General features: G+C 37.3%; 1 protein-coding gene across 5 annotated transcripts in view; it reads right to left on the reverse strand.

Annotated features, from left to right (window-relative positions):
* Nucleotides 1-13790, reverse strand: part of rptor (regulatory associated protein of MTOR, complex 1) — a 165918-nt gene that overhangs the window by 28726 nt on the left and 123402 nt on the right. For all 5 annotated transcript variants that reach the window (XM_012971556.3, XM_012971554.3, XM_012971555.3 and 2 more), the window contains 5 exon segments: nucleotides 5902-6002; nucleotides 5130-5274; nucleotides 2312-2387; nucleotides 2089-2190; nucleotides 780-863 (listed from right to left, as the gene is read on the reverse strand). In XM_012971556.3, coding sequence (XP_012827010.1) covers nucleotides 780-863; nucleotides 2089-2190; nucleotides 2312-2387; nucleotides 5130-5274; nucleotides 5902-6002 — 508 coding nt within the window.

Below are 13790 nucleotides of genomic sequence, written 5' to 3' on the forward strand. Positions count from 1 at the left end.
AAAATACAAGGCCGGATTGGCATATTTACCACATGTACTAGTAACCATTGTGCCAGCCATTAGGAAAGCATTAACTGCACTGTACCTGAAAACAGGGGAAACTAATTGTAATTAGCTTAGGTGACTTGAAGCTATTCGGCCTAATGGAGGTCTGCATACACATGGGCTCCCCAACTATGATTGCTGCTGCACAGTCATAACAAGATGTTGAAGGTGGTAAGAAAAGTGCACTAAGTATAGTTATGTAACCAAAACGTGTAAAGCTCTATTATCTGCCAGCAAGAACAATTATGGTTTCTCACATTAGTGGCCTGACAGAATCAAATCCTTTTAACTGCTCACATAAGGTGCTAAAAGGCCAAGAGGCTCTACAACAATGGCCCAGTAGAAGTGCTGCTTTGTTTCAGTCATCAAAAGAGCTCAGCAGAGAGCACCCTGCTAAGTCCTACTACTTAGCTCTACTAATCCTTGAAGAACAGAAGAGATGCCAGATTTATTCACTCAGTGAGGTCAAAGCGAGCACATGCATGCCGGATGCACACTGAATTTAACGAGACATGAAGGGAATCCCAGTGAGTTTAAAGGCTAAATCCACCCCTGCTATTGAATGACTGTGAAAATGAGACATCTAAAATGTAATTATCACTCTTAGTAGATCAAAATATTGAAGATCACACATACTTTTTAACCACGTATAAGCACAAATAAAAGAAATTGAATTATTAGTTAACCCACAACCTTCCATAGTAATCATAACCGACTGCACAGAGAATATGTACCAGACTGACAGCCCAGGGACCCAGATCCAAGAATCTTCCCAAGAGGTCCAAGGCACGGAGTCTATGAACCTGGCTCAGCAAAACCTAGAATGGGATCAGAAAGCAAGAGCAATGAGTTTCATAAGACAATTAAGATCCTACCAGTTAGCCACCACCATAAAGAAGACCTGAAGCTGGCTGGTGATTTAGACCTGTGGCTAGGGTTTGCCAAAAAAAGGTATTTTTGTTATTTATCTTAGTGCTTGTAAAAAATTTAGTGTGCTTTGCCATTTTTTAAACTTAAACTTCTTTGAGGATGACATTGAGAATTAATGTTTAGAAGGATGGTGGGCCTTGTTATAAGAAATATACATAATGGTAACTCCAGTTTAACCGGACATATTGACACATATAAAGCTGGCATGGAGAGCATGATGCCCCTGGACAATGCACTGTTCAACATGAAAGTAAGTCTGTAGCAACTAAGGCTGGTTACATAGTTACACAAACTAACGAGCAACACCACAACAGAGCACAAACGGAATGTTAGGTTTAAAGGGGGAATACACCTTTCCATAAAACTGCTGAAAGTGTTCTGAGTAAATTAAAAATAAAGAGCATACTAAGCAATTTAAAATGATATATGGGAGGGTATTTGATCCCTTTAATAAAAAAAAAAAAGGCGCATAATAAAAACTAGAATTTAGCATTAGTTCATACAAGCAAAGCAACATCCAATACACATTAACCCTCCATGCTGGGCTGTGAAAGGAGCATGGTTGTGGCATATAGGTGGTATTGAACGAGGGTCATGCTGCACATACCACACCTCCCACTGAAATAATGTGTTGGTCACCTCATTATTCTGGTTATATTCCCAATAGCGTGGTTTATCCCCAGTTAAGGAGCCGAAAGCAGTGTAAAAGGGGCCCGGCCTAAAGCCAAGTTGAAGGTGAGATTTGAGGTAAATGTTATTTGTGAAAGCTCATCCACAAGGACAATCAATGTAAAATGACTAGGGTGAGCACGTATTTGCTGTCCTAGGCAAAAGATAATACAATGGTGTAGTAAATCTATTCAAATTACTTCATGGTTAGGGACCATAAAAAAAATATTGGACAAAATGACCCTTCTGTTCCTGAAACTGTCAGTACCTCATTGAAAGTGAAAGTAAGTATGATGAGTGCGGAAATTTGCATGTAAATGATCTATCTGAAGCTGAACATCAACCGATAGACATATTGTAAATGGTAAAATATACACCAACCAACGCACAACAGCACTAAAAAGCACACACAGGAGCATACATTGTCCCTTCCCACCCTGATACCTGCAGCACAATGGGCAACTGTTCTGGGGGGTTTCTGTTCTCAACACCCATAGTCAGCCACACCTGAAATGCAGTCAGCTGCTCAGCAAAGAAAGGGCTGTGCTGTGGGAGAGAAAAGACAGGGAATAAACACCAAGACAGGTATCTAGTGCCAAGCAAGATCAGCACACTGTACCACACAACATGATAAAATAACCCCCCTTCCCTCCTAACGTTCACTGACCCGGAAAGCAGTTCCCTCCTCAATAATGGTGGGTAGCTGAGAAAGACATATATCGACAGCAAGATCCCATGCCTGCCTATAGAAGGTAAAATAAAAGATGAAAAGAATAAAAACAAATTCTAAATAAATAACTTTATTGTGTATCATCATTAAATTACGCTGAAAATAAAATATAACCACAAAAAATATCAAACATCTAAAATGACATATATTATTCAGAGTAAATTAAAGGTGTTACAGGTATAGGATCAGTTATCTGAAAAACCCGTTATCCAGAAAGTTCCAAATTACTGAAAGGCCATCTCCCATAGACTCCATTTTAAACAAATGATTCTAATTTTTAGAAATGATTCCCTTTTCTCTGTAATAATAAAACAGTACCTTGTACTTGATCCCAACTAAGATGTAATTACCCCTTATTGGGGGCAGAACAGCCCTATTGGGTTTATTTAATGGTTAAATGATTCCCTTTTCTCTGTAGTAATAAAACAGTACCTTGTACTTGATCCCAACTAAGATGTAATTACCCCTTATTGGGGGCAGAACAGCCCTATTGGGTTTATTTAATGCTTAAATGATTCCCTTTTCTCTGTAATAATAAAACAGTACCTGTACTTGATACCAACTATGATATAATTACCCCTTATTGGGGCAGAACAGCCCTATTGGGTTTATTTAATGGTTAAATGATTCCCTTTTCTCTGTAATAATAAAACAGTACCTGTACTTGATCCCAACTAAGATATAATTACCCCTTATTGGGGGCAGAACAGCCCTATTGGGTTTATTTAATGGTTAAATGATTCCCTTTTCTCTGTAATAATAAAACAGTACCTTGTTATTGATCCCAACTAAGATATAATTACCCCTTATTGTGGGCAGAACAGCCCTATTGGGTTTATTTAATGGTTAAATGATTCCCTTTTCTCTGTAATAATAAAACAGTACCTTGTTATTGATCCCAACTAAGATATAATTACCCCTTATTGGAGGCAAAACAATCCAATTGGGTTTATTTAATGTTTAAATGATTTTTTAGTAAACTTAAAGCATGGAGATCCAAACTATGGAAATATCCCTTATCAGGAAGACCCCAGGTCCCAAGCATTCTGGATAACAGATCCCATACTAATTACTAATTAACAGATCCCATACTAATTAATTACTAATTAACAGATCCCATACTAATTAATTTTAATTGTGACAATCTGCTCCTTGTAACCAAGTCAATACCCACAGGAACATTAAAAGCCAATAAATCTAATATACAGGACAATTTTTTTAAGATTATGTTGTAATTGGCTATATTGGCTCTCTGACCAATGACCATAGAACAAAATTACAATTATTTGCGTACTTGCTCTTTGGGAATGCTAAACTGCCACATATGTACAGGACACATTTACAGGGAATCAGCAATGTGGGGTGCTCCACACAGTTGTAATCACCTCCCAATAAAAGAGCAAAAGGATGAAAGACTTAAAAATGGCAGCTAAGTACTGCAGTGTATTCACAAGAAAGCACAAGTGCGTAGTGCCAGTGCGGAACCATCACATTAAGCGAAGATTTACTCTGCAGTTCCAGGAATTCTGAACATCAGATTATTTATTCACACCTCTAAGGTCACCACCAATGAGACTACGCAGTGTTATGCACAGCTTCCAGATATTTAGGTCACTGAAACTGTTCAAACACTCAAGGTCACATTGCTGATCTCCGGAAGCCAGAGAGTGGCAGCGGCTTGGATTTCACTTCCAAAGATTAAAGGAAAATCCCCTTTTAAGACTTCTAAGAAAAAAAAAATCATGAAAATCAATGCAGCCACAGCAGCTTGAAATTGTAATCTACAGCAAAAAGACTAAAAAAAAAAAAGCGTACTATATTACCGTGGGGCTGTATTATATGTATTGGTGCATATTAGCAACACTGCTATAGTGGCAACCAGTCCCATTCATTAAGATAAATCTGATAAAAGTAAGTGTAGGACTGGTCACGCTGGGGATAATGTTGATGTATATATTTGAGTACCACGGCCCTCTGTCTCTCACTGTATTTAATGTATTCTGAAAGACACTACTTCTCCCCCTCACTTTGTAATGTATTTAGGTTCTGGAGTTATTCTTCATAGAAGTCAATATATCATTTGAGTGCGACTGTTTGTATATATCCATTACTGTACAAGCTGAGGCTAATGGCACATGGGGCAGTTTTTCTACATTGTTTTTAAGCTGGCAGAGAAATGCCTGAAACCACCTGAAATAATTGTGGAGCAGTATAAGCAGTTTTGCCTGTTTACCCTCTCAGTACAGTACTATCAGTGCTTTTAGCCTATGGAGGCACTATCAGTTCAGGTTGCTAAATGCTTTAGCAGAGGTGTCAGGGAGCTGCTATCTGTTCAGGCTTATTGGCTACTGGGGGAAGGAAAGGGAGGGGGGATATATCACTCCAACTTGCAGTGCAGCAGTAAAGTGTGGTTGAAGTTTATTAGAGCACAAGTCACATGGCTGTGCCACCCTGGGAAATGAAGAATATGGCATGGCTATCTACATGTAAAATTTTAAAACTAAATATAAAAAAAACCCATCAGTTTGCCCTTTTAAAAATCAGATTACAATGCAGGATTCTGCCGGAGAAGCTTTATTAACTGATGCGTTTTGAAACAAACATGTTTTCCCATGGCAGTATTCCTAAAGGCTATGGGACAGTTCCAGGCATTTTTTACCCAGATGAAAAATAGCTTTACTGTCAGGCACCATATGGCATGAAATAAAGACAATAAATACACGCTGTTCCAGAAAAAGTATACAGAGCATCTTACCACATAGCATGCATGTAGGTGGGTGGCAAACGAGGGCTGCTCACTGGGCTGCAATTGTATGATCTCATGATCCTCTCGGCCAGAAGAAAGTTCCGGAAGAGACTGGCAACTAATAGGTCCTGTCTAAAGAGCTTCTGAAATAGGTCTGAAATTATAAAGATGATAAATGCTGAAATATATATATTAATAAAATACAAACTATATCTAGAACACAAATATATATTTTGCAGAACCTAAAGTACTAGATATGTGTGCTCTGGTTTTAAGTGGTTGAACAGTATATTTCTCTTACAAAGCAAATTGGCACTGCTGTTAGCATTGCTACCTTGCTGAAATCCTAGCTTTAATTCCTGCCACTTGAAGGAGTTTGTATGTTCTCCCACTGTTTGAATGGATTTTCTCTGGAAACTCACACATAAAGGCTCCTCATTAACCCTAGTGTGTGTGAATTTGCTGAAGAACTTAAATTGTAAGCTTTACTGGGTCAGGGACTCAGGCAATATGGAAGCACTAAATAATACTTTACTTTAGAATAAGTCAGTCTGCGCCACTGACACTTAAAGAACTAACTTCTCCCTACCATGAGTATATGCATGTATGCACAATCATCCACCCATTATTTATATACGGTCTTAATTATCCACTGAGTGGGAAATAGTTCAAATTAGTAACCAATATCAGGAAAACTCTATTTTGTTATAAAATCTCTTTACTCCCACTATAATAGTAACATATATTTAAGCTATAGTGTAGCAGTATGATATGACTGTACCTCTAGGCAGAACGTTCCATGCTATAGTATCTGTGATTGCTGTAAAGATCCAGTTCAGCTCTCCCAGTGGTGTCCTCCTATCATTTAATCGCCCAGGAATTCTAGGAAAGAGAACAGTATGATATTAATTACTAAATCAAACTGCTAAAAAAATGCACAATGAATTACTAGGGACATTCAAAACAAAATCTCAATGAACCATGGTTAACCAAGCCACCCCCCCCCACAAAAAAAAAGAATCTTTTATTTAATTTTTCCCACAATTCTTAGCTGTCTCTTATATGTTTACTATCACTGATATTTTTTCAGAATGTTGTGAATGGTTACATATTTTACCCTGGTTTTCTATTTTTTAGCTTTTTTTTTTTAATTTTGATAGCTAACCAACAAACTGAGCTTAACATCCCTCTCATACATAATCTGAAATGGCACATGTTGTAAATTTCAAATAAGGCAAAATAAATGCCCAAATATAAACCTGGTTTTCAATATAAGAATGGCTCCTTTAACTCAATGTCTTACAGCAACTCACTGATAATGCCCTTTTCCAACTGGCCTGATACGATAAAATGAATATTACATCTTCCTCAGGCAGGTTATACTTCCCTGTTATGCCATTCTTCCAGCCATATACTGACATACTGACTAACCAGACATGGCTTATACATAAATTGACCATTTAGCCCCATTAGAATTCTGATAACTGCAATCCTTCTCACAAACAGCCTTCAGATTGTATTGTGGAGATCAGCAGGCAGCATCTGAGGCTTTATGAAAATTGCGCTTTTATTGTACCAGACTCCTGACTTAACTAAACTTCAGCACTGAGCCTGCCTCTTGAGTATTAGAATGTGTATGGGTCATTTCATCTAATCAATGTGATCACGATATTTATTTGCTACAAAGGAGCTCAGGTTTAAACATATTTAATTAACGGCAAGATTGTGAGGACGATGTAAGGACATTACAAGCCTGACTGCTTTGCTTCATGCCCTAGCTGAACAGCTGATGTGTGCACACTTTCTCCAGTCCAGAGGGAAAACCGTCTCTGAGCTATTCTTCAGCATGAAGAGGTTAAAGGTGGCTATGGGTAATTTCCTTGTCAAATCCACCTGTCTAATGGGAAAACAAATTGTGTTGCTAGTAAGCCTGTTATACTTGTGAACAGCAGACCCTTCGCTGTATGAATCTGGTCACATAAAGAAAGGGACAAAGAATGGGCTGAAATCATTGGTAGTTTTGGCACACAACCAGTGAAAATACTACATATTATAAGGAGTATTTTCAGTTAAAAATCACATTAGATATGAGCAGGCATATCAGTATATTGTATGTAAAGCTAAGTTTATAGGCTTCTTACTTTTTCTTTACATTGCTCTTACAAATAGAATAAGCCAGTCTGTAATAATTACACCTTAATACACCTTGGCTGCAAATTTGGGTAAATGAGGTGAAAATAGACAAAGCACCCTTATAGGTATATGCTGTGCGAAAAGTCAAGGGAGGTGGCTTCAATACATAGAAATTGTAAGTAAACAGAATATTAACAATACACATATATGTTACTTATACTATTTAAAGTATTCAGATCTTTGACCAATTAGCTTTACTGTATAAGAAAGCCTTCCTTGTATGTTATTCCATGTCACATTTTTCTATCAAAAAATTAAATTTCAAATTTAGTTTAATATAAGTGATATTTTATGTAAATATAAATGAAAAACGTTATTGCTTCATTTTCAATCCCCACAAGAACAGCTTTATGTCCGTTACATTCTTAGCTTTGATTATAATTTGAGATTTTGATCCATTGTATTAAGTATAGATTATAAAAATGCTAACTATATCTGGAATACAAATAAATATTTAAATGTTTTTATGACTTTTGCAGAAATGTTACTAGAAATGTGTACTCTGGTCTTGACTGGTCGAATATTATCTATTACAAAGCATGGTGCTTGCTGAACTAAAATCCAAGGTTTAATTCCTTGTAGTGATAAACTGAAAGGAGTTTTATGTGCTCCCCCTTCTTTCATGGATTTCCTCTGTGTACTCTGGGTAATAAAGAATAGACTGTGGCAGAGACTAAGTTTTTTAAGTATATTTTGTGAAAAGATGCAGTTTGAGAGTGTAGCTCCATTAAATAATGTGCTTATTAAGGATACAGAAATGGCAAGTGTGCTTAACCAGTTCTTTTCTTCAGAGTACTCAATAGAGTAATCAAAGTTTCAACAACCACCTTATAGGTGCACTGATGGCTCAATCTAATCAGTCATTGATGAAAAATATGGTACATAAAGGTTTACTCAAAATGAATATGAACAAGGCAGCAATGCCAGATAGAATAGACCCCCAGGTACTAAGAGATACGTTCAGTTTTAGCCAGGCTTCTATTTCTGATTTTCTCCCTTTCATCAGGTATGGTACCTATAAATTGGAGGAAAGCTGATGTCATTCCAGTAGTTAAAAAGGGATTATGATCTCAACCTGGCAATTACAGGCCAGTAAGTTTGACATCCATGGTGGGCAAGTTATTTGAAGGCTTGTTAAGGGATCCCATTCACAATTATGTTCTGGAGAATGGCATTATGAGCAGTAATCAGTATGGCTTTATGAAGCATAGGCTCTGCCAGACAAATCTGAATTCTTTTTATGATTAGGGTTATTAAGAAGCTGGACAGTGTGGTTTCAGTTGATGTGATTTGATTACCAAAGCATTTCATATTGTGCCCCACAAACGACAATGTTTTCTAAACTAAGGTCTGAGGGCTTAAGAAAGTTGCTTATACATAGATAGCAAACTGGCTACAGGATTGTGTACAGAGGGTTTTATAGTGGGGCCCACAGGGTTCTGTATTAGGTTCATTTTTATTTAACTTGTTTATTAATGACTTAGGAGAGGGTACTGTAAAAAATGTATCACTGTTTGCAGATGACACAAAACTAAGCAGCCTGATTCCATCCAGGATGTGGCATCTTTGCAGCAGGATCTTGATGAACTAGCAATTTGGGTGGCTGATTTAATATTGATAAATGCAAAGTCATGCACTTGGGATGTTAAATATGCCAGCAATTTATACTGTTAATGGGACTGCACTAGGCAAATCCATAATGGAGAAGGACCTTGGAGTCCTTGTAGATAATAAACTTGGCTGTAGCAAGCAATGCCAGGCAGCAGCTGCAAGGGCAAACAAGGTTTTAATGATAATGATATCTCTAACGCTCTCTTTATTTACCAGTAGATCCTTCCCGCAGACACAAGGACATTAATTCCTATTAGCTGTGGAATTCTCTCCCTGAATCAGTCGTACTGACAAAGCCATTAGATAGCTTCAAGAAGAGTTTGGATGACTTTTCCCCCTTCTGAGGCAAATTAGAGAGACTTCAAAAAGGGGGTTAGATGGCTTCTTAGCACTCTTTCACTGCCAGCCGATTTGGTTACTTGTAGTACTTTTCTTGCCAGACAGTTTTTGAACACTTTGTGTTCTCATACTTTAGGGGCCTTTCCTGAGGAGGAATTTTAGTTTACCCAGGAAAACAATACATTGTTTTTATCAGAACATTCTAAGTTGTTACAATATGCTCGAATTTTGGTGTAATTCCACTTCTGTAAAAAGATTAGGCTTCTTAATATCTACAAAATGGAAAAAAAAATATTTTCCATAATATAAAAAAATATCTCAGAAACAATTTATTTTATACACAAAAATATATCTGATTTGGAAAGGCCCATGTCTCCCTGAACACATCAATACCAAATATGTATAAGATTTCTCACTTCAAAAACTCCCAGCAGTATACTAGCAAATTTCTAAAATGCTACTGCATACTTCAGATTTCAGGGCTGAATATTCCACTAACAGTACATTTACCCTACCAAACAATACATTTTTAGAAAGAACTGATTCTGACAAATTCAAAATAGGGATATATGTCTTTCTAAAAATGACCTCAAAGCTTCCAATCTACAGCATCTTATCTTCTACAAAAAGAAAAAAAAAAATGCTCCTAAAATGGCCGCTGGAGCAATTCCTGTTTGGGAAAACTAAAGAGAATTCATGGAAACAAATGTCCATTTAAACTTGAATTTTCGAGTTTTAGCAATACTTTTAACTCGAAAAGTTTGGGATTTTCTAATATAAACTGGAAATATGCGTAAGAACGATTTAAGCAGTATTGTGACATTTTATAAATACAGCAATGATAGAGTTTAATTCAAATTTATACCATGTCGAGTTTATACGACATTCAAGGCCAGAAAAAAATGAGTTTTAGTAACTGTGCCCTATAATGTAACTACTTTATTGTGACACAATTAAAAACATTAGTGATGCTACATATGTATTGGGATTATTGTGAAGTTTTTTTTTGGTATTTTGAATGTATTTAAACCTAAACATGATTGAAGCAACACTAGCCTAAAGGGGCGGGGTCACCTCAAACACGTGTCAGGCAATGGTGATACAAACAGGAGCTTTATGCTTAATGGAAGAAAATACAGGACTTGTATTTTAATTGACATGGTTAGGCTGAAGGCTGGAATGTTCCTTTTCCCAAGTGAGCACCCATTTTGGGACCACATAGCTGCATTGTTGCATCATTTGGTAAATCTGGAGCGGTTTCTATACTTTCTCATATCTATGGAAGATGTATTAAATATTACTGCACCACCTGCTCCTTTTACATAGCACGAGCGGACAGAAAAAGAATACAATTAGGTGTTTTAACGAAAAAGAAGGCTGTATGACTCAAGCTTCTCATGGGGCTAAAGATATCTGGCTCTTATTCCTATCTCAGTGCTGTGAGCAACAATCAAATTGCAGAGGTGTAAAGATACAGCAATATAACAAAGACTGGGGGCATCCTGCAAGCACAAGATAACAAAACCAATAAAGAATACAGTGTACAGTCTCTGTGTTGGAGTATAAAATATCTCTGCCACCAAGACCTACTGTGTTCAGTAAATAGATGTAAAATCTGGACATTGTTTGCATGGGAGTTAAATAATCTAAAAAGAAAGTGTAGAAGCATACCCGCACAACATTAAACAGTCCAGTGAAATATACAGGGGAATATAATTCTACAGAAAGCTAAATTTGGCCATTTAGAGTAGAACTAGACTTTGAATTCCAACTTTAGTGTTTTACAACCAATCATTGACAGGAGGTTCCCGGTGCTGAATGTGCAAGGCTTTAAAGTTTAACTTTTAGTATGTTATAGAATGTACTATTCCTAGCAACATTGCAATAGGTCTTCATTATTTATTTATATATTTATTTTTTTCAATTATTTGCTTTCCTTTTGTACATCCTACCAGCTTTGAAATGGGGGTCGCTGACCCCAGCAGTAAAAAAATTATTGCTCTTGTGCTTACAATTTTATTATTATTATTGTTACTGTTTATTCCTTATCTTTATATTCATATCCTATTCATATTACTGTCTTCCACTTAAACCACTGTCTGGTTGCTAAGGTAGACAAGACCCTAGCACCCAGATAGCTGCTGAAATTCCAAACTGGAGAGTTGAAGAGAAAGCTAAATAACTGAATAACAGCAAAAAATAAAATCAATTGCAATTGTCTGAGAATATCAATGTCTATGCCATACTAAAAGTTAATGAAGGTGAACAACCCCTTTAAAGGAAAACTATACCCCCAGAATGAATATTTAACCAACAGTTTATATTATGTTAAGTGACCTATTAAAGAATCTCCCCCAAACTGGAATATACAGTGGTGTGAAAAACTATTCCTGATTTCTTATTCTTTTGCATGTTTGTCACACAAAATGTTTCTGATCATCAAACACATTTAACTATTAGTCAAAGATAACACAAGTAAACACAAAATGCAGTTTTTAAATGAGGGTTTTTATTATTTAGGGAGAAAAAAAATCCAAACCTACATGGCCCTGTGTGAAAAAGTAATTGCCCCCTGAACCTAATAACTGGTTGGGCCACCCTTAGCAGCAATAACTGCAATCAAGCGTTTGCGATAACTTGCAACGAGTCTTTTACAGCGCTCTGGAGGAATTTTGGCCCACTCATCTTTGCAGAATTGTTGTAATTCAGCTTTATTTGAGGGTTTTCTAGCATGAACCGCCTTTTTAAGGTCATGCCAAAACATCTCAATAGGATTCAGGTCAGGACTTTGACTAGGCCACTCCAAAGTCTTCATTTTGTTTTTCTTCAGCCATTCAGAGGTGGATTTGCTGGTGTGTTTTGGGTCATTGTCCTGCTGCAGCACCCAAGATCGCTTCAGCTTGAGTTGACGAACAGATGGCCGGACATTCTCCTTCAGGATTTTTTGGTAGACAGTAGAATTCATGGTTCCATCTATCACAGCAAGCCTTCCAGGTCCTGAAGCAGCAAAACAACCCCAGACCATCACACTACCACCACCATATTTTACTGTTGGTATGATGTTCTTTTTCTGAAATGCTGTGTTACTTTTATGCCAGATGTAACGGGACACGCACCATCCAAAAAGTTCAACTTTTGTCTCGTCGGTCCACAAGGTATTTTCCCAAAAGTCTTGGCAATCATTGAGATGTTTTTTAGCAAAATTGAGACGAGCCATAATGTTCTTTTTGCTTAAAAGTGGTTTGCGCCTTGGAAATCTGCCATGCCGTTTTTGCCCAGTCTCTTTCTTATGGTGGAGTCGTGAACACTGACCTTAATTGAGGCAAGTGAGGCCTGCAGTTCTTTAGATGTTGTCCTGGGGTCTTTTGTGGCCTCTCGGATGAGTTATCTCTGCGCTCTTGGGGTAATTTTGGTCGTCCGGCCACTCCTGGGAAGGTTCACCACTGTTCCATGTTTTTGCCATTTGTGGATAATGGCTCTCACTGTGGTTCGCTGGAGTCCCAAAGCTTTAGAAATGGCTTTATAACCTTTACCAGACTGATAGATCTCAATTACTTTTGTTCTCATTTGTTCCTGAATTTCTTTGGATCTTGGCATGATGTCTAGCTTTTGAGGTGCTTTTGGTCTACTTCTCTGTGTCAGGTAGCTCCTATTTAAGTGATTTCTTGATTGAAACAGGTGTGGCAGTAATCAGGCCTGGGGGTGACTACAGAAATTGATATTGAAATTGAAAATTGAAATTGATAAACCACAGTTAAGTTATTTTTTAACAAGGGGGGCAATCACTTTTTCACACAGGGCCATGTAGATTTGGAGTTTTTTTTCTCCCTTAATAACGTAAACCTTCATTTAAAAACTGCATTCTGTGTTCAATTATGTTATCTTTGACTAATAGTTAACGGTTTTTGATGAGCAGAAACATTTAAGTGTGACAAACATGCAAAAGAATAAGAAATCAGGAAGGGGGCAAATAGTTTTTCACACCACTGTATATATGTTGCCCTTTTACATCCTTTCCCCTGACTATTTAGTGATGGGCCGTGTGCTCCCTCAGAGATCACATGACAGGAAATAATGCAGCTCTACCTGTAACAGGAAGTAGTGTGGGAGTAAAAGGCAGAACTCTGTCCATTCATTGGCTGATGGGGCCTAACATGTATGTGTGCCTTGGCTTGTTTGTGTGCACTGTGAATCCTATGATCCAAGGAGGTGGCCCTTAATTACCCAATAGCACATACTACTAAAAAGTATATTTATATGAAAATGGTTTATTTAGATGAAGCAGGGTTTTCCATATGAGCTTGTTTATGCAATATATTTTTATAGAAACCTACATTGTTTGGGGTTTAGTTTTCCTTTAAAGGAGAACATAAAAATGAATATGGCTAGAAATACCATATTTTATCTAAAAAACTGACTGCACTGGCTTAAAGTTTCAGCATCTCTATAGTAGAAATGATATAGGCCATTACAGTTGTCACAGGAGCTCCTCATCTTGGATTCTGTTCCCTCCCCAGAACTGTCCGG

The sequence above is a fragment of the Xenopus tropicalis genome, chromosome 10 (assembly GCF_000004195.4).
Source record: "Xenopus tropicalis strain Nigerian chromosome 10, UCB_Xtro_10.0, whole genome shotgun sequence".
Lineage (NCBI taxonomy): Eukaryota > Metazoa > Chordata > Amphibia > Anura > Pipidae > Xenopus > Xenopus tropicalis.